General features: G+C 46.4%; 1 protein-coding gene across 1 annotated transcript in view; it reads right to left on the bottom strand.

Moving 5' to 3' along the window:
• The window catches only part of TTLL11 (tubulin tyrosine ligase-like family member 11), a 232,550-nt gene that overhangs the window by 163,163 nt on the left and 47,335 nt on the right, over window positions 1–22,052 (bottom strand). Inside the window, exon 2 of the mRNA XM_011989480.1 lies at window positions 10,736–11,311. Within this exon, the coding sequence (XP_011844870.1) occupies window positions 10,736–11,305 (570 nt within the window). The 5' untranslated portion in view covers window positions 11,306–11,311. The remainder of the gene's footprint in view (window positions 1–10,735; window positions 11,312–22,052) is intronic.

The following is a 22,052-nucleotide window of genomic DNA, read 5'->3' as shown; positions in this document are numbered from 1 at the left end:
CATCATATAGAAGGTACTCAATATATGCTATCTCTTTCCAGTTTCCTGCCAATTCCACCAAAAAGAAATGGCATTAGTGTGCTTTGTAGTCAAGAGGGGCTCATTTCATATTTTAATTCTGCTTTTAACTTGTGTGACTACAGGCAAGTTACTTAGCAGCTCTAAGCCCAAGTTTCCTCATCCATAAAATGGAACTATGAATAGTACTTATTTACCTTAGTTCATCCATTCAGAAAGTCTTTATTTTTAATTTATTTTATTTATTTATTTATTTATTTAGAGACGGAGTTTCTCTCTTGTTGCCCAGGCTGGAGTGCAACAGCACCATCTCAGCTCACTGCAACCTCCGCCTCCCAGGTTCAAGCTCAAGCTTTCCTGCCTCAGCCTCCTGAGTAACTGGGATTACAGGCACGTGCCACCACGCCAAGCTAATTTTTATATTTTTAGTAGAGACGGGGTTTCACCATGTTGGCCAGGCTAGTCTCAAACTCCTGGCCTCAGGTGATCCAACTGCCTTGTCCTCCCAAAGTTCTGGGATTACACGCGTGAGCCACCGCGTCCGGCCCAGAAGATATTTATTTAATGCTTTCTATGTCGCAAGAACTATTCTAGCTGCTGGAAATACAACAGTGATCTAAACAAAGTCTTAGACTCCAGTAGGGGAGAAAAGATTAAATAAAGATAATGCAATATAACATTTTTTGCATAGTGCTTGATACATAGAAAGTGCTTAATGAGAGTCAGCTTTATGACATTTTTTCATAAGTTCAAGGAAATATGCATGATTTTCTTTTCAAAAGTCCAATAAAATATGTAGCATCAATGGATCTTAATAAACAGAATCACATAACTGGGAGAGATGTAGAGTTATCCTGTCATAAAATCACAGAATGTCCCAGTTGGCAGAAAATCAGGTATTTACTTGGTCCAGTGGTTTTCAAACTGGGGTTCTTTTCTGGGGTCGCAAGGGGGAAGCGAACCGATCAGATCAAATTTTACCTTTTACCTATGTGATATACTGGGGTTCCCAGAAAAAAAAAAAGCTGTACTTTCTTTTTTTTTTTTTTAATCCACTTTGTGCAGACAAGGAATGTGCAGCTTAGAAATGGGAAAGCCTCTTTCCAAGTCCCTCTAACAGAGCAGGAATTGTCAAACGGAGAGAGAGCTTTTCAACCATGTGATATTCTGCCTCCCCTATGTGTTGAGAACTTCCTATTTGAGGGGCTCCCTGGGGGGTTTAAAGGTATCTGTCCTTCATTCATGACCTCTAGAAGCTTCAAATCAAGTTGGGGAGATTCCTGAGCCATTAATTATAAATTTATGCGAAGGCTCCAAACTACAACCCAACAACAGGGGTTCATTCCTGAGCCCCACACCTATGCTTCCATCTGCATCCAGAGTATCCCCAACTGGGAGGTCCTAGAGTCCACAAATTCAGTGTATCCAAATGCACTCTGTGGTCAACTCTTTCTAAGATGGTCCCAATGATCCCTAACTCCTGGTATTCATTCCTTTTGTGTAATCCCCCCTCACACACACTGGGGTGTGACCTCACCCAGTGAATTGTTTCTAACAGAATAGGGCAGAAATGATGAAATGTCTCCTCTAATATTGGGTTATAAAAAGACTGTGGCTTCTATCTTGGGGTGCTTTCTCTCACTCTCTTGCTCACTCACTCGGAGGGAGGCCAGTTGCCATATTGTCGTGAGCTGTCCCATGGAGACGCCCAGGTGACAAGGTACTGATTTCTCCAGCCAACAGTCAGAGGGTACCTGAGACCTGCCAACAGGCATGGGAGTGGGCTTGGAGGAGGAGCTTTCCCCAGTTAAGTTCTGAGGTGACTGCAGTCCTGGCCAACATGTGGGTTGCAGCCTTGCGAGAGACTTTGAGCCAAAAGCAATCAGCTAAGCATAAATTCCTGACCCACGTATACTGCAAGACAGTGGATATATTTGTTGTTTTAAGCTCCTAAGGTTTGGGGTAATTTGCTACACAGCAATAGGTAACGAATACACCGTATTTTTCTAAAATCTCCTTTGCTTTCTGTATTCCTTATCCACCCAATCGCACAAGTGAAAACCTTCCTCTTCATCCCTTACAACTAGCTGGTCACTAACACCTGCATACTCTACCTTCTAAAAAACTTTCTAGACCTGGCCCATTCCCTCTGCTTCTACTCTCCGCAAGTCTGTGCCATCTCTTGCCTTTCCTCTGCTCTCAAACTCGCCCCTCTAATTCATCTGACACAAGGGGCTGCCATAGCCATTTTTCTGAAGTGCAAATAGACTATTAACACTCCTCTGCGTAAAATCCCTGTCTACAAAATCAAGCACAAGTCCCACAGCATGTCCTACAAATTGCTCTATGGCCTGACATCTGTCAACACTCCAGCTTTATCTCCTCCCACTTGCTACTACTACACATCTTGGGCTCTCATTGTGCTGAAACATTAGTAGTTCAAGGATGCTTTACTGCTCTCTGCCCTCATACTTTTCTGCCTGAAGGCATTACTTAGTCAATTATTTATTGGGCACTACTAGATACCAGGCACTGTTCTTGGCACTGAGCATAAAGCAGTGATAAGACAAAACTCCTACCCTCTTGTAGCTTCTGTTTTAGAGGGAAGAGATACCACAAGCAAGTCAATAATAAGAGCGAGGTAAGAGCACAGAGTGTGATACAGTGGGTGGAGTGGAGCATTTGGTGATCCACCTAGGAGAGCCAGGGGGGCCTTTTTAAAGAGGAGACACTTGTCATTCCATTGTCTCTGGCCAGGACAGTTTCTGATGAGAACATTGTGGTTATTCTTTGTTCTTCTGAACATAGTGTATCTTTTCTTTCTGACTGCTTTTAAGATTTTCTGATCATCACTGATTTTCCAATAGTGTGATTATAATGTGGGGGTAGTGTGTGTGTGTATTTTACTTGGAATGTTTTGAGCTTCTTAGATGGTGGGTTGATAGATATTTTTCAAGTCTGGAAAATTTTGGCCATTATTTCTTCAAAAGTTTTTTTATATTCCCTCTCTCTTCTGCCCTGGGACTTCAGTTACACACGTTAGACCACCTGATGTTGGATCATAGTCCACTGAGAGTCTGTTCTTTTTTTCCTTGTCATCTTTCTCTATTTTTGGACACATTCTATTGCTATGTCTTCAAGTTCACTGATGATTTCTACTTCAGCGTCTAATTTGCTGTTAATCACATCCAGTGATATTTTCACCTCAGAGATTATATTTTCTGTTATAGAAGTTTCATTTGGCTCTTTTCACTAGCTTCCATTTCTCTCTTCACTAAGCTCATATGTTCCTTAAAATTTCTGTATATAGTTATAACAGCTGTTTTAGTATCCTTTTCCTGCTAGTTTCATCATTTCTGATATTTTTGGATCTGTTTCTCTTAAATGATTCCCCCATTGGTAAAGGTTACCTTTTCCTGTTTTGTGGAATGTTTAGAGATTTTTTATAATTGAATGCCGGACATTGTGATATTTCAATGCTGAGAGTCTGGACTTTGTCTTCCTTTTAAAGTGCTGGGCTTTGTTTTGGCAGTCAGTTATTTGCAAATCAGACTGATGCCTTCAAAGCCTTTTGCTTATGGTGAATAGGATGGATCTAGAGTAATCTTCATCCCAGGGAAGATTTAACCCTCCCCATTAAGGCAGAACTTCTTTGGAGACTCCATTGCATGCTCCCAGCCATCACCAAAGACTCTTCACTCCAACTTTTCAGTGCTCGAATGCCTCTCTGCCCTGTGTGAGCCCTGGAAATGGTTCAGCTTATCAGTCCCCCAATTATTCTTTGTCCAGTTTTGTGGATTAACCCTCCATGCATGCACAGCCTAGGACTCAGCAGAGACCCATTGAGATCCCATGCAGCTTTCTGGAGCTCTTTTCCTGCTTAGCTCCTTCCTTTCTATAATTCTGCCCCACAACTTCCAGCCACCTTAGCCTTCCCAAACTTCAATCTTCATCTCCTCAACTCAGTGAGATCACTGGACGCTGTTTAGGTTCACCTCCTCTGTGTCCATATTCCAAAAATTGCCCCCAGACGAAAAGCTCAGGCAACCATAAGACTCACCTTGGTTTTTTCCCCCTTTTCTCAGAGATCACAGTGCTGAGTTATCTGTGGTCCAAAGTCTGAAAATGCTTCTTTCATGTACGTATTCATATATATTTCTGATAGTCTAGTTGTTTGCAGAAGGTTACATTTAGTCTTTGTTACTCCCTCATCACCAGAAGCAAAAGTCTCAGGAAGGTGACATATGGGCAGGGGCTGAATAAAGTGAGAGAATAAGTCATTTTTGGGCTGGGCATGATGGCTCACACCTGTAATCCCAGCACTTTGGGAGGCCGAGGTGGGTGGATTGCCTGAGGTCAGGAGTTCGAGACCAGCCTCACCAACATGGTGAAACCCTGTCTCTACTAATATTTTAAAAAATTAGGTGGGCATGGTGGCAGGTAGCTGTAATCCCAGCTACTTGGGAGGCTGAGGGAGGAGAATCACTTGAACCCAGGAAGCGGAGGTTGCAGTGAGCTGAGATGGTGCCATTGCACTCCAGCCTGTGTCAACAAGAGTGAAACTCCATCTCAAAAAAATAAAAAGAATAAGTCATGTTTGAATAGCTGGGGAAGAGCATTCCAGGCAGAGGGAACAGCAAAAACAAAGGCCACTTCTGAAGAACAGCAATGAGAGAGCGAGAGGCAGAGGGGCAGAAGATGAGGTCAGATAGACATGGGGCAGATGGTACTGCATCTTGTAGACCATGAGAAGGAGCCAGGATTGTAAGTGCAATGAAAAAGCCATTGGAGGGTTTCAGTGAGGAAAGTAACTGAATCCAGCTTGCGTTTCATAGCATCTCCTTGGCTACAGTAAGAAAAATAGGCTATAGGCAGCAAAGGTGGCTATGGCAGCCATTCAAGTGTGAGGTGATGGCTGCCTAGACTGGGATGGCAACAGTGGAGTTGGTTAGAAGTGGTTGCATTTGGGAATATTTTAAAGGATATTTGTAAGAGTTGCTTATGGATTGGATGTATGAAGGAGGGAAACACAGAAAAGAAGGATGTCTCAGGCTTTTGGACTGAGTGACTGACTGAATGGCACTCGTTTACTGAAACAGTAAAGACAATAGAGAGTAGGTTTGGGAGGGAAGTCAAGAGCTTGACTTTGGACATGTTCAGTGTTTGATGACTATTAACTATCCAAGTAGAAAATTAAAGTGGGCACTGGGATATACCAGTCTGGAGCTCAAGGAAAGGTCAGGACTGGAAATACAGCTGTGGGCACCAATAGCACAGAACTGGTGCTTAAAGCCATGGAGGCTACGTGGGATCATTTAGGAGTGATTGCCAATAGGCGGACACCTTTCCAAGGATGGAGCCCTGAGACTCTCCAACACTGACAGGTCCAGAAGAAGAGGCTGAGAAGCAGCAGCCAGGGACATAGGAGAAAAACTGGGAGTGTATGCTTTTATCATATTCCACTTGGCAAACCCTTATTCATGCTTTATGCTCCAGTTTAAGCATCTCCTCCTCGGGGAAGCCTTCCCTGACAGGGTTAGGCAAAGTTAACGACTCCCTTTTCTGGGCTCTCCCAGCATCCCACATGGACCCTCTCATAGCATTTTTTTACAAGGGACTGGAGTTCTCAGGAGTCAGCTCTCCCCACTACACTGTGCACCCCCTCGGAGCAGGGACCTTGTCTTATCCATAACCACACGCCCATACTAGCTCAGGGCTTTTCTCAGTGGGTGCTCAGGGAATGTGTTAAAGTCCAAAGGAAGAAGAAGCTGAAATATCAGAAGTGGTTTTTGGAGGAAGGCTTTATTTAGGAGGTGGGGCTTGAATACCACCTTAGAAGGCATTGAAGTTCAAGAAACAGCAAGAATGGGAGAGAGCGTGCCAGGTCAGCCAAGACAGAAGAGAACCAAAAGGCAGCAATAGGAAAGCACAAATTATGTCCAAGGCAGCAATTGGATCTGTTTTTCAAGACTGCAGGGCTCAGGGAGGGTACAGGGAAGCTAGATTGGGGCCGGGGTCGGGGGTGACAAATGCCAGGCTAAGGAAATGGTTTTCAAACTATGCTCCTTGGAATGCTCATGTTCCCGTTAAGTTTAAAATGTGAATATTTCATGGTTTCTTATAATTTTAAGGGACTTCGTCATAGACAAATTTGAGAGCTGTTGTGGTTACAGATAACAAACAATGGAATAATCGTAAAACTGTCATTTATTAAGTGCTTCCTATGTGCTAGGCGCTGTGCTAAATATTCTTCCCAGTTTGCTCTTATTTGCACTTACAATAATTCTGAGAGGGAGGTACAAATATGGTCTGTAACTGCAGATAAGGAAGCTGAGGCTAAGAATTGTTAACTTGCCAAGAAGACCAGCTACAGGTGCCAGGGTTAGCTCAAACCCAGGCCGTCTAAAAACCAAATCCAAGCTCTTGACCACTTGCTGCATTGTTCCTTGGCCTTCTTCCCTTGGGGTAACTGGGCTGAAGGGTAAGGAGGAGGTCAAAAAGAACAAAGAATAAAGAGGAAAAACATCTTAGGATTTAGGAACAGCATCTCCTTCAGGCATCTAAGGGAAAGGATCATGGGCCAAGGAGAGAATTAGATACAGGGAGCTAGAAGAAGATACAGACCAAGCAATGGAACTGAACGTTCTTGAAAGCTGAGCTGGAAGCCTTTCCTCCGCGTGTGTTATTTCTGCCATATGATTCATCTACACTGAGACAGACCTTGCTGTACAAGCCAGAGTCACACTGGTGCCCTCAAGAAGACTGACATGAGGATATGTTGCTGGGAGTTACCTAGGCAATGACAGGGGACAGGCTGGGAATGACAGGGAAGCCACGTTCCTTAGCAGCAGATTACAGGAAACCTGCCCACAGCCTGAGCAGTGCCCGCAACTGCTCTGGGCCATCACAATTTCCCAAGTCGTTATTGTGGCTATGACTGGAAAGGGGTCACCGTCATAAGTTTAAGATAAATGTGATTTCTTTGGCTAGAGTTTACGTTCTGGAATGCTGCAATCTGGGTCAAGCCCAGGCAACAAGCGAGAGGGGCTGTATGGCAAAGAAGTCATGTGTTCTATCTGCACAGAACATTACAGCTTGAAAATCTTTATCATATCTTTATCATATTGGAATTTGACAACAACCCGGTGAGGCAGGCAAGGAAGATGAGGCGTAGAGAAGTTAAGTGACTTATACACAAGAACACACAGCAAGTCAATGGCAGAACCTAACCAGGTCCCTAAATCTCTAGGTTCCAAGTCAGCTCAGGTATGTGAGACCCAAACTGAAAAGTGCTCTTACAAGTGATAAGAATAAAGTAAGAGAGGGCTCCAAGGAGAAAAGGATACCATTTTCTCCCTTAATGACTTGGAATCTGAAATGTATGGCAAGACAAATTCCAAATATCTAATACCTTATACCCTGTCGAAGTGTTGTCACCCACATTACTTCACAATAAGAGGCAGGCAGGGAAGTGAGCGTAGGTGATTTACAGAGAAAGAAGCAGAGGCTCGGAGTGGTGAAGAAACACGTCCGAGCCCGCACAGCTGGAAAGAGGAAGAGCGCTTCCTTGAGCCTGGCCTCCCCCTGTGCTCCTCCTCTCGCCCAGGCCTGGAAGCATTTAGTGTGGTCAAGCAGTGGGAAACAGTCCCAAGGCTGTGGTTCCATTTGCAGACATGATCTGTCCAAATCAGCAGCTCCCTCCCTGTCTGCCCCCTCCACCAGCTCCCCACAGCTTGGGCCCTACTGATGGCTAACCCATGTGCCTGTCCACAGCAAGACAAGCAGCAAAACAACCAGCCTTGCCCTCCACCCTGCCACTTGGTCCAAACCAGGGCTCTGCGGCTTGGCTCTGCATGCCGGGCCCACATGATACTCCTGGAATAGCTGTCATTGTCAAACAGATCCGACCACATGGTCCCCTGGGATGACCCCTGGACATGTCCACGTTGCAACTTATCTCCTTGACCCTAACTTTTTGATGGCTTAGGTCGGGACTTGTTTTCTCTGGTCCTACCTCTAAGTTCTGCCCTTTTCTCCTTTCTAATGTTTTAAGCCTCCTACCTGATGGCCGAGCTGTCCATCCTCCCTGGGAACCAAAGGCCAGGGGTCCAGTTTCTCGGGACAGATTTCTAGATGGCAATTACCCCTTCCTGGTACTGATCATGGCCTGAATTCCCCTCCAAAAATTCCCCTCCAGCCTGCCTGGAAATCCTGCTGACTGGTGCCCAGCCCCTGGGGTGTCCTCTCTGGGTTTGGGGCTGCACTTTGGGACCAGCCTCCTCTTCTGTTGTTGAATGAATGTCCCATCCACTAGAGACACTGCCCCACTCCCTCCCTTCTCACTTCTTGTCCCAAGAGACCTGTCACCTGCCTGCTGTAGACTGGAAATAACCCAAATGTTCCTCGACAGAAGAACTGATAATAAACTGTGCATACTCACAATGGAATCTACAACAGTGCAAATGAGACAGTATCCACGACCCCCACCAGCATGGGTGGACCTTTGAAACCTTATGTGTAGTGGAAAAGAATGTTGCAGAAGACTCCATACTTTATAATAGCATTTTTATAAAACTCAAAAACAAGCAAAACAAAACAATATATTATTTAGGGATACATTCACACCTAATAAAAGTATTTTCAAAAGCAAGGAAATAATAAACATAAAATTCAGGGTAATGTCTATCCCAGAGCTGGGCAGGGACATGGTATGGGGGTGAAACACACTGGTTGGAAATCTTGGGTTGGGAGGAGGGTTTGAGATAATCATTTTGTTGTTTGGCTTCATGGCTTACAAGTATGTTTCATGTATTCTTTTTTCATATATATCGAGTGCTACAAAATGACTTTAAGGATTAGATGGAGAGGGTGCCAGAGGTTCCTCCTCTTCTCTTCTCCTCCCCTCACTGATTGATCTGGGGGCAGGAAAGTGTGTACCTATGGAGTGTATGGACACCATGTCTGCCCACCCCGCACTGTCACAGCTAAATGGCCTGTAAGAATGTTCCAGCCTCATTCCTCATTTCCTTCCCTCCCACATTCTGGCTGAGTCCACCAGACTCTGTCCCTGGCTCCATCGCTCTGCTGAAGACAATTCTCCAGTCAACTCCTTATGAGTGGAGTGGACAGTTTCAGGGCTGGTCTTGCCCGGCATCTCAGCAGCATTTGACGCGCTATCCCTGCCTGCTTCCCTGAGCACCTCCTCCTTGCCACTCGGGCTCCTTCTCTCCTCATATTTATTCTATCTCAAGACACTGCTTCTTGGCCTCCTTTCCTGGCTCCCTCCCCCTCCCCTGCCTGTCCCTTAGTGAAATGATGATGCCCACAGGTGTCTTCTCAGTCCTCTCGTCACCCTCTTTGGTCACCATTTGCTGACGAGTTCCCATCTCCGTCCCCGACCCAGACCTCTGTCTCCTGAACTCCAAGCTCCAAATATCCAATTGTCCCCTCAATCTCTCCACTTGGATGTCACATAGGCACTTTAAGTCCAACTCCCAACCTTCCCCCAACAGCCTGGTCCTCTTCCAGGGGCCTCTATCCACCCATGCAAGTACCCAAGCCACCTGCACATCAGCCTCGTTTCCTCCCTGCCCTCACTGCCACCATCTCTCCTCTCTCTCCAGCCTCATCCAGTCACCAAACTGAGCCCCTCTAGTTCCTTCCCTGTCACCCAGATCTGTCTATTCCCCCTATCTGCACCACAACCTTCCCAGTCCAAACCAGTGTCCTCTCCCGCTTGTGTGAAAGCAACTGTCTCCTAGGGACTTCCCAACTTCTGGCCTTGTCTCCGTGTGTTCTTTACCCTGTAGACACACTGTTCTTTGTAACATGCAAATCTGAGTGCATCTTTCCCCTGCTTAAAATTCTCCAGGGACTGCACCCTCCACCCCCGGCAATACCAAGGCTCTTGACACAGCCCCTACCTTCCTCTCCCACCTCACCTTTCCTCATCTCCCCCTACATCTCTGCCTTAAACCCCACCCAGCAACCATACTCAACCTCTTCCAGTGCCTCCTGCTTCCCATTCACCTCTCTGGCTTCAGCACGTTTCTACCTGGAACGCTTTGCCTCCCCTACCCCTACCCAGTTTCTCCTGCTTCATCTAACTCTCGCTCCAGGTTCCAGTTCGACTGCCATTTCTTCTGGGAAGCCTTCTCTGACCACGCCACTCCCGCCCAGAGAATGTTACGTGGCCTCACGATCTCAGCACCTCAGACGTTTCCTTTTCTACTCTAGCACTTATAACCCTTCATAATCATTGCTTTTTAAATTATACGTCTCTCACAACAGACTATGCATCAGCAAGCAGGGCCCTGACTTACTGTCTCAACAGAACCCAGGACAATGCCGGACCCCTTCTAAGCGTATGGCAAAAGCTGTTGAATGAGCAAGTGAATGAATGAATGAGTAAATGAATGAATGTAAAACTCTGCTTTACATACGTTATCTCATTTAATTCTTACAAGAACCTTTTAAGGTAGGTATTCTTCATTTCATTTTACAAGTAACAGAAGGGAAGTAGCTTGCCCCAAATCACATGGCGAGCAAACAGAAAGCTGGAAGTTGGGCCCAGGTTTAACACCCAAGCCCAGAGCACCACCAACCCTGTCCCATCCTCTGGCCATCCCACCCTGATCACTCATCCCACACGAAGCCAGAGAGCCCTCTTGAGGCTGGTTAAGGCTGGAAACGCAGGCTGGGAACTGGCAATGGTTACCTGGAAGCACGTGGGGCCCGGCCGCCCCGTGGGGATGTCTGACTGGTAGAAGACTTTGAGCTCTGGAGTCAGCGCGATGACCGTCTTAATCACCAGGGAGATGATGTCAGACCAGACCTTCTTGATGTCAACACCTTTGGAAGACAGTCTACAAAGGATGCTGGAAAAAGTCCTTTTGCTGCCGGTGCTAGCACTGTCCGAATGGACGAAGTTGCCACTGTGGATGTTCAGTGAATAGTTGGTTAAGTGCATAAAGATGTGGTGCAGGTTTTTGGAGGTGGGCTCCTGATATGGCTCGGTACAAAACCTAGAGAGTCCGTCTTTGGCTATATAAATCTCTAAGGGGTCTAAGGACTTGAGTAAGACATACAGACGAATATCAAACTTGAGCTTGTCGATAAGGAGAGGTTTGCAGATGTACTCCTGGACCACCGCCGGCCTGCTCTGGAGGGTCCCTGCCAGGCGGATGTCACTGGGGTCTTTAATGAGGTAGATTCCGTCACCCTGACAACCACCATCAGGTTTCACGATAAAAGTGGGCTTCCAGGAGGGGTCATCATCTTTCACCATTCGAACCTGGAGGGGGAGAAAAGGATGGCAGACATTATATTCTTTTCCCTCTGGATCCCTAACACAGAGCGGGGCCTTAGCAAATGTGTGGTGAATGAGTGACAAGATGATCCCTGCCGATCTGAGCAGGGGCTGAGCATCTTCCGTGGAGACTACACTGCACAAGGTACTGAGATAGTGACATCGGGATTGTCCCCAGTCTTGTGCTCCTGAGCGAGGTGGAGAGTGTAGTGGATTGGCAGTCACAAGACTTGGGTTCAAATCCTGCTTTGCCAGTTATTAGCTACACTTTGAACAGGTCATATGACTAATAATAGGGCTGAGAATGATAATGATGGTGAGCTAATATTATTTATGAGCACCTGTGAAATGCCAGGCACTATATCAGGCAATTACCTAATTAGCTCATCTAACCCTCACAGAAAATATGGTTGTGCCTTTTTATGTCAGGAACAGAGAGGGCACAGCAGATGCTAAGGCCATGGGTGTTGGAGTCAGACGGCCTGGGCTCAGACACTGGCCCTGCTCCTTACCCTGCAGCCTTGGACAAGTGACTTAAGTTATCTACACCATTTCCATCTGTGAAATAGGAGTAAGGTTGTTTTGAGGATTAAATGCATTCATAAATGCAAGAGACTAAGCATCTAGAACCTGAGAAATAAGAGACAGTTCAGGCCGGGCGCTGTGGCTCAAGCCTGTAATCCCAGCACTTTGGGAGGCTGAGATGGGCGGATCATGCGGTCAGGAGATCGAGACCATCCTGGCGAACATGGTGAAACCGCGTCTCTACTGAAAATACAAAAAAAAAAAAAAAATTAGCCGGGCATGGTGGCGGGCACCTGTAGTCCCAGCTACTTGGGAGGCTGAGGCAGGAGAATGGCACAAACCCGGGAAGCGGACCGAGCAGTGAGCTGAGACCTGGCCACTGCACTCCAGCCTGGGCGACAGAACGTGACTCTGTCTCAAAAATAAAAAAAAGTTCAAAGCCTGGCTGTCACTCTTTTTAGAAGATGAAGTGACTTGCCAGCTAACATAGGGGCAGAATTGGGATCGGAATCTAGATTGATGACTGAAGCCCTTGGACCTTTCTCTATCCTACCATGTCTTGGTTTCCTCACTTTAAAAATGGGGATATAGACACCTACCTTCACTGGGTCATTGTAAGGATGAAATAAACTAAAACGTACAAAGGGCCAAGTGCAATATCAAACATGGAGCTGAGCTAGTGCACAGGAAATGTTTGTTTTATGTTTACATCCCTTCTAAAGCTCATCTGGTAGACCTGACCAATCCTTCCGTCTGTTGAGATCTTTTTGAAACCAGATCCCGTCGTCCACAGTATTTGCTCTCCTCCCACCTCCAGGTCAGTGGAACACTCACATAATTAACTATCCGGGCACTAGACCAGTCCAGATAGTCGGTCTGGACCTGTGGATCTGCATAATTCATCCTCGCTCCATTACCCCGGATGCTGGTGAGGTGCTTCCTGCAGCTATGGAGAGCGGATGGACTGAAATGGCAGGAGAGGAGGTTTTCACAAGCAGAGAGGAGCTGGAGGAAATGTAAGGGTGGATTTGAAAGAGGAGCCACGCTCTCTGCAGCTTCTGGTGTGAAAGTTCCCCTCTGAAATCTGAGGGCAGTGCCCGGCAGGCTGAGTTGGTGGGTGCCCCAATGAGGGACTCCTTTCAGCCCTCCGCCTTTGCTGTGTAAGCCCAACCCAGGACATCTGCACTCTGGCTTGCGCTTATCTCTTTGACCAGCCTATATTTCTAAATGAAGCTTTTGCCAATTCCTTGGGCACTATCAGTTTTTCCAGGCTTGTAAAAGATCTTTAACAATGGAGAAACACTTAAAGCCTTAACAATGGTCCACATCAATTGTTTCCCCTTGTCAGCAGGATCCCAGAATGGAACTTCACAAGAGATCAATGCAAGCCTCCCAGGGCCTTCCACTGAGGCTTTCTTGCAACTGTGACCTTGACGTTTATGTAGTTATTTAATATTCAACCAAAGCATTCATACACTTGGCCCTTTACAGTAAATATAAGTGTGCTGGACAAATGGTAGTTATGGATCAGGAAGTGAAAAATGTCAAGTTTGCACTGATAGGAAATTTTTCCCTCTGGAAAGCTTTTGCTATGCCAAAGACACTAACAGTTCAATATATTATCCAGAGCAATATTTTCTCCTTTGAATTCCATGTGTATGCCTTAAATAAATTAAACTACCTGGTCAATAGTCTCCGTCACTCATTGGATTCCTGAATACTTCTTCTGCTCTTTGCCAGAATAGTGCCATACAAATCAAGATTATTAATACTCATAGAATCATTGAATTTTTTAGAACTAGAAGAATCCTCAGAGATCAACATCATCCAGTACTCTCAAAAGTCAAGGGGGAAACTGAGGCTCAGAGTGGTGACATGACTTCCCCTGGGTCCCACAACTGGCCAGTAGTATGGTCAGGATGAGAACTGAGGTCTCCTTACCCCACCTCAAGTTTTACCTCTAAGATAAAACTGAAGATCTCTTGTTCCTCTTATTACTGTAGGAAAGATCCTCCTAATGTATGAAACAGTACTGAGGTCTGTGCTCTGGCCTCACCCTAAAAGATTTTGGCCCTGAGTATGGCCATCCAGGAACTATATCTGTAGATCCTGAGTTGGCCAGACTGCCCCATTTTCACATCTTCTGTCTGGGTTCTTTGCTTGTTAAAGCCCAGGTGTGATCTATAGGAAACCCTCACAATTGTTCAGAACGTGGTTCCCATAGCCACCAGACCCTTCCACCACTGCTACCGTAAAAAGAGAAACATTTTTCAGAATTCATATTCGCTCTCCTCTGAGGTTTATTTAAGAATGACCCTTTCCCAGCAGCTATTAAAGTTAAAAAGTAACACGTTGGCTCTTAAAAAGAAGTCATGGACCAGAATGGAAATCTCATCGATATACCTGGGCCCCAGCCTCAGCAATTCTGACTTAATCAATCTGAGATGAGACCTGGGCATGTGTATTTTGGAAAAATCACCGCAGGTGATTCTGACGAGCACTCTGTCTGAGAATCACTGGATTAAGTGAATTAAATAAAAATACCATCTGAAACCAATATATTGAATGAAGTATTCTGCACTGGTGTTGGCTGGAGTGTGAGGAAGACTTGCACTTATGCTACAACTGATGGTATCTCTAGTTTTAGCCAAACCCGCTGTTGGACCTGAAATCCATTACCTTGTAACTGTATACACGGATGGCTGAAAGAGATACACAGAGGAGGTAGTGGCCTAATTTCCAGGCACTCCTTGGGCCTATTGAAAAATTTATGTGGTTTTTACTGCCCCCTAGTGGACATTTAGAAAACGCTACTGGGAAAGTCACCCCGTTCAAAATTCCAACACTACTGAGCAGTAAGATACTCTACTAAGATATTAAAATGGTCTTAAAGAAACACCACTACAAATGAAACTCACACATGGCACAAAATGGATGTATCCTGAGGATACTATGCTAAGCGAAATCAACTAGACCCAAAAAGAAAAATACTGTAAGAGTGCACTTATATGAGGTACCTAGAGCAGTCATATTCATAGAGGCAGAAATTACAATGGTGTTTTCCAGGGCTGGGGTGGGAGAGAATGGAGAGTTAATGATTAATGGGTATAGAGTTTCAGTTTTGCAACATTAAAAAAATTCTGGAGATGGATGATGGTTGTACAAAAATGTGAACGTACTTAATGCCACGGTACACTTAACGTACATACCATGTACATTTAAAAATGGTTAATCTGGTAAATCTTGGGTATATTTTACCAAAATTTTAAAATTAATTTTCAATTTTTTTAAGCCACAGCTTTTGGTAAGTTAGAAATAGTACTACAGTGAAAAACAAAAAAATCTGGATTTTAGTCCCAATTGTTTCTGACTGTGTGACCTCGAGAAAGTCCCCTAACTTTCTGGGCTTTGTTGTAGTCACCTATAAAATAAATGGGTCAGACTAAGGTCCCTGGCTTCCGCCAGCAAGCAAGTGCTGAACCGTGATTTATCTTGACATCACCACAGTTGAAGGCCACGTTACAAACACACAAGTGGCATTCATCACACCGGAGAGTTCCCGCTGTGCTGTTTGGATCAGCACATTGCAATGATCTATAAGAGGAGGAGATTTGGATCTGAGATTTATGAGGCGTTTGAGGAAATCAGCAGGGCATTTGGAGGAAGCAAGCTAAAATGTTTGGAGGGAGAAATTCAGCAACTAGAATATCAAGCCACAAAACATTATTAGCAATGAGGGGCAGGTAAGAGGCCAATTTCTGAAGAAATACTGTGTCTGCAATACTGAAGAAGTCAAAACCAGTTAGGGCACTCCTTTGTCACTCAGGTGGATTTGCATCCAATCTTAGCAACTCAGACCTTTGATGTCACAGGCACACGCTACAGATCTCAGGCAAAAACAAGCCTCTGGTAGACAAAATCAATGTCACACAGTGCATGCCAGACAGGAGGCAGGGCCAGCCCCTGCCAGCCTCAGGGACATGAGCCTGGTACCCAGGGCAAATTCCTACCTCAATGTTCAAGGCAATTTCTGAGTCCAGTTAAGATGGAAGGCAGTCTGCAGTGAGGTTACCTAGGGCCAGATGGAAAGGGCAAGAATGGCCTGTTAGGGCAGAATGGGAGAAAGAGCAGTGAGGCAGAAAGGAAGGACTCGGGCAGATGATGTGCTGCTTCAGTGGGGGTTTATGAATGCAGGAACAGGCAGGACACTTCGGGGAAACTGCAGATAATTCTGATGGCTGGAGAACATAAAGGAGGTGGAGGGGGTGTGCAATGGAAATCCCACTAGTGAGTTAGGCAGGGGCCAGATACCACCACCACCACCGATAATAGTAATGGCATTAGCATACACTTGCTGAGGCCTTCCTATGGATCAGGCACTGTTCTAAGCACTTTGGAGGTATTATCTCACTTAATCCTCACGACAATCCTATTTTACAGATAGGGAGAGGGAGGCCCAGAGATGTCAAGTAACTTGTCAAAGATTACACAGCCAATAGGTCACAAAGCCAGGATTTGAACCCAGGCGGATTCCAGAGCCCATGCCAGAATAAATGAGGGATGTATGAGAAGAAAGGGGATGGAGGAAGATCGGGCCTAGCTAGGAGGTAAGGCCTCATAGGGAAGGCCCTCGAATGTTGCTTTAGGGAGTTTGAGCAATGTCCTAAAATGATGGGGACTCCCTGAAAGGTTTTAAGAAGAAAGCAACTTAATTAGATGTGTACTACGTGAAGATGCCTCGGGCTACCACATAGAAAATGTACCCAAGTGGGTGAATGGTCTGGGGCAGAGAGGAAAAGCCCAAACTGAGGCTGCAGTGGAGTCAGAGGGAAGGAGAGAGGTTTAGGAAATATTTTGGAGCTAAAATCAACAAAACTGGGTGAATGGGAGAGGGAGACAGGAACATAAAGGATAATTCCCCTATGTCTAGGTAGTCACATGGAATACAAGGGGAGGAGGAAAGGCTGGGGGAGGCAGTGGGAAGATGATCAGCTGGGCAGAGGACCCTGGAGGGCGCACACTTGGAGAGGTTTGTGGTGCCTGGGAAATGTATCTGGAGCTTGGGAGAGAGATCTGGGGTCATCAGGCCCCTGAGGATGGCCGAGGCCCTCACAATGGGCCAGATTACACAGAGATAGGATGGAGAGGAAGAAGAGGGCACCTGGCCAGAGGCTGGAATGGGCAGAACAGGCCCCAAAACATCTTGCATTTATACTGGATCTGCAGGCGAAGGATGGAGTTTCAACTGACGAGGTACATGCATCCGCACATCACCAGAGCACCCAGGAAGAAGATAGTTTGGAAGGAATAAAGCCAGGTTTAGGAAGGTCCCGAGGCTATCAAAATTCCGAAGGCCTGCACTGGGGCAGGGACAGTGGGGTTGAAATAGGGAGCTGAGAGAAGAGGTAGAATCAGGGCACATGGTGACTGGATGGATGTGAAAAGGGAGAGACGAAAGGGTCATGGGTAAGCTCACGGTTTGGGGCTTCAGCAATATGGGGAGGGGTGATGGTACAGATTTAGGGACTACAGGGAGAGGAGCAGGTCTTATTGAAGGAAAGTGGGGACAAGGAGAGGAGGAATTCACCTCATCAAATGAGTATTATTTGCATGACTCCAGACAGAGCTAATTTAGGACTTTATAATATTCCACAAGCCCTTTACTGTTCATCGGAACCAGGCCAGGTTGTCCGTTATCTCCTACAGATGATTAATTCTGATACAACAAGTCTCCCAGGCTTAGAAAGAATAAGAGCTGCTGTCTGACAGAGATGAGACTCAGACTCTAAGTCTGAGGCATACCTTGAACTGGAGCACAGGTATCCGAACAGACCTCTCAGCTCCGTGGTGAGTGCGGAAACCACGGGCCCATGAGAAGTAGTGCCTGCCACTGTGCGGTCAAACATTTTCACCACTCCCTGACTTTTGAAGAGTTCCAGTTAAGAAAATCTAAGCAGCAAAGAAAGCAACCCTGTTCGGCTTATCACTGATGATTACCCTGAGTTTACTGGAGCGATGGCATCAATTAACCCCAAGGAGTTGGGGCTGACCCCTTGCATGCACTCCTCACATGGCCTGGATGATCCTCCCTTCCTTGGCAGCCAGCACCAACGCACCCTGGCAGTCTCGCTTCCTGCCCTTCCCTCCTGTCCTCTCTCTCACCTCGATGCCTTTACACCGGCTTTCCCTGGACCTCCACCGGCCTCCTGCCCCTTTTTGCCTGTAAAGGCCCGCCCATCATCTATGGTCCCTTGGGAAGTTCCCTCTAAGAATCATTTCCTGGCCTGCAACCCTCTATATAAACATCTTTTCCTTCCCAAAGTCCTTCTCCATATTGAGCTTCCCCATATCTTCATGACCAGCCCTTTGAGGCCCAGGAAGGAATCATCATTACACATACACAGAGACACACACACATGCACACACATGCACACATGAGTACACACATGCGAGCACACACACACACACTATAAACAAAGAAACTGAGGCCAAGGGGCAAGGAGACTTGCCCAAGGCCACACAGCTAGTAGCAGAACCAGAACTATTAGGTTGGTGCAAAAGTAATAGAAGTTTCGCCATTGAAAGTAGGTGAAAACCACGATTACTTTTGCACCAACCTAAATAATACATTAAATCTTCTGATATTCAACCCTAAGCTGTTTCTATCATAATTAATTTAGGCATCTGAAGAAATCTTTCAGAAGAAAACTTGGAATAAGTACTCTCTCTCATTCTTGTTCTGAATACATTTGTTTGCTGCTATTATAAATTTTGATGCTCTGCAAAGATACTACTTTATGTAATCGCCAACTCTCCACTCTATGGAGAATGAGGAAATTGAGGCCCAGAGCATCCAGTGAGAAATCTACAGTCATCTAGCTAGGTCAGTTCCGGGCCATGCTGCCCTTTCTTTGAAGATGTTCTCAAGTTCACTGTGGAGGTGGACATAGCATCACACAGCTGCTCAAGGCAGCTGGTGCTTCTGCTCAGAAAACTCGAGGGGCAAGAAACAGCCTCTCCACCTGCTTTACCCCAATGCCAGCCTGCTGCCAGTGCAACTTAATGGACCCTGCTTTTGGAGAACAGCAGCCTTCTGTGAGCCATATCTACCCATCATTTGTGAGCAACCATAAACCTCCCTAGAACACACCTGGGACACTGAAACCTGTTTAATAGGAAGGTCCCAGTCACACTGTGAGACTGTCCATCTTCCTCTCGGGTCCCTTCTCACACCCTGCCCCTAACTGCTGGAGCTGAGGGAAGTGAGGACACAGCCTGGTGAGTCAGCCCTGCCTGGCCTCCCCGCTCCTTCCCCACAGTGCAGTTCCAGCCAGCCTCTGTCCAGTCCCACCTAATTCCCCTACCACATGGGTTCTAGGCCCGGCTTGCTTGGCCTAAAGCCTAGCTTCCTAAGGGCCCTGGGTGACCCTGGCGCACGTGGGGGTCCTCAGACTGCAGCTTCCCTTTACCTCCTCCGAGTCCTCGTACTGGATGTCTGCGAGCAGCAGCTGCAGAGAGGACGTGGGCTTCGGAGTCAGGCTGCCCTGGGTTCAGATCTCAGCTCAGCCCCTTCCTAGGTATAGGACCTTGGTCAAGCTACTTACTCCCTCTCACAGTACTATTATTAGCATTTCATTTTATCTGTATTAGGCTGCCTTGGTTTCCTGATCATCCTCCTAAGTGATCAGATTCCCAGGTGAGGCTCATCCCAACCTACTTGGCCAGAGTCTCAGCGTCTGCCTATCCTCTCCTCCAGTGCTCGCCCATGGGTGGCTGGGACCCGTCTCCTGAGACTTGGCTGTTCCCTGGGTCCGCCTGGGTGTCAGCCTTTCATTTCCCAACTCCTGGGGGCCACCCCATCAGAGTCCAGCCCACAGCCTGCCTCATCTCCCCAGCCCACAGCCTCATTCTCCTTCCCCAAGTCTCCTACTGAGAGCCCATAAGGCATCACAGCTGAGCCTGCCTGGAACATAACACTCTGCTGCTGAGTAAGCTCCCCTTGCAGCTAAAATCGTTTTTCCAATAGTGAGGATTTCCTGCTAATGAACTAGCTAAATAATCTTCAGCTCACTTCCGAGTGTATACAACTGGTTATAGTCACAGGCGCTTCAGATCACTGGGCCCAGCTTTTCCTCCTTCCCCACACCACAGTCCTATGTCCCTTGCAGTCCACCATAATTTACACACTAAACTTTTTATTTTTTATTTATTTATTTTTTTTGAGACAAAGTCTCGCTCTGTCACCCAGGCTGGAGTGCAATAGCGCAATTTCGGCTCACCGCAACCTCCGCCTCCCGGGTTCAAGCGATTCTCGTGCCTCAGCCTCCCAAGTAGCTGGGATTACAGGCACCCGCCACCACACCCGGCTAAGTTTTGTATTTCAGTAGAGACGGGGTTTCACTATGTTGGTCAGGCTGGTCTCAAACTCCTGATCTCAAGTGATCCGCCCGCCTCGACCTCCCAAAGTGCTGGGATTACAGGTGTGAGCCACCGCACCGCGCCCAGCCTAAATTTTTTTTTAATGCAAGAATATGAATGTCTTATTTTGCAACACTCAAACAAAGTGCCCTCCCTTCCAGTGCTTTTTTGGCTAAACTAGCAGTATTGAGCAATTGCAGTATTGATCAGTGCCAGGCAGTGCACTAGGCACGTCAATATGTATACATGAGATCTAATCCTACAAGACAGGCAATAGCATTTTCATTGACTTATGTATTTGTTTGTTTATTGTTTTTGCAGAGACGGGGTCTTGCTATGTTGCCCAGGCTGTTCTCAAACTCCTGGGCTCAAGCAGTCCTCCTGCCTCACCCTCCCAAAGTGCTGGGATTATGGGCATGAGCCACTGTACCCGACCCAGAATTTTCATTTCTAGGCTTTGTAACTAGAGGTTTCTCTCCATATTCCAAGACCCTACAAAAAAGTGGCAGAGTTAACTACGCTGCTTACTCCTTGAAGGCAGGGACAGTATTTCCCTCATCCGTCGATTCTCTTGCCCACTATGTCCCCAGCTAGCACTGGAAGAGTCTTAATGGAGGTGAATTCAGCAAATGCTTATGCAAACCCGCCTCTGTCTCATTTGGTTCAATGCTGTCATGTTGTATCCAGGATCACAGGTGACATTTCTTCAAACGCTAATCCTGGGTGATGCCAATCACTTCCTGGACTTCAGTTAAAGTATGCCTCAAAAGCAGATAACTCCCCACTCTATCTCTGGAGCGTACTTCTCTTAGGCTCCAGACTCATACAATTAGATATGTCAAATTTGACACGTCCAAAACTAAGCTCATTGTCTTTTCTCTCAACTCTACCCCTCCTGTGTTCCCTCTAACAGTAAACATTACCACCATCCATCCATACTCCCAAGCCAGAGATCTGAGATCACCTTCTCCCTCATCACTCACCCCCACCCAATCACCAAATTGACATTTCTGCATCTGAACACGTCTTACAGTCCCTTAATCGTCTCAGCATTTCTCACCTGAATTGCTGCAATAGCTTCCTAGGTGACCTGACTGCAGTACAAGCTCTGTGCTGGGCACTTCCCATACATTATTTTCCATTCTAATAAGCAACCCTGTGAGACAGGCATTAAAGAGTGAGCCACATGAAATTGTCATTTTTATAAGTCAAACCCAGCTACACACACACGCACACACATTTGCATGTGATTCACACTAATACTATTATTATTACCAACCTGCCCTCCCATCGCAGGCAAGGAAAGTGAGATTTACGGGGTAATTTTTTTCCCCAATCACACATTTTATACCCTGGGGAGCCAGGATCTGAGCATGGGTGTGTGTTCAAATTTCCAAAGGCCACACTTTTTCTGCTAAATCATATCATCTTCAGGTCCGTATATCAGCTCCTAGAGGAATGCTCACAGCCCTAAATACATTACTTAGAGTATTAATACATCTTAATACTTTTATCAGAGGCATTTGAACCAGAGCAACTCCATCTTAAATAGGATCTGGGTAGAACGAGGCTAAAACCTACTGTGTTGCATTCCCAGAAGGTGAGGTATTCTAAGTCACAGGATGAGACAGGAGGTCAGCACAGATACAGGTCATAAAGACCTTGGTGATGACTGGGCACAGTGGCTCATGCCTGTAATCCCAGCACTTTAGGAGGCTGAGGCGGGTGGATCACGAGGTCAGGAGATTGGGACCATCCTGGCTAACACGGTGAAATCCCGTCT

This window comes from Mandrillus leucophaeus, unplaced genomic scaffold, assembly GCF_000951045.1.
Source record: "Mandrillus leucophaeus isolate KB7577 unplaced genomic scaffold, Mleu.le_1.0 Scaffold354, whole genome shotgun sequence".
In the NCBI taxonomy this organism is placed as follows: Eukaryota; Metazoa; Chordata; class Mammalia; order Primates; family Cercopithecidae; genus Mandrillus; species Mandrillus leucophaeus.
Note: the sequence above shows the minus strand (reverse complement) of the source record. Positions and strands in the feature narration are given on the sequence as shown.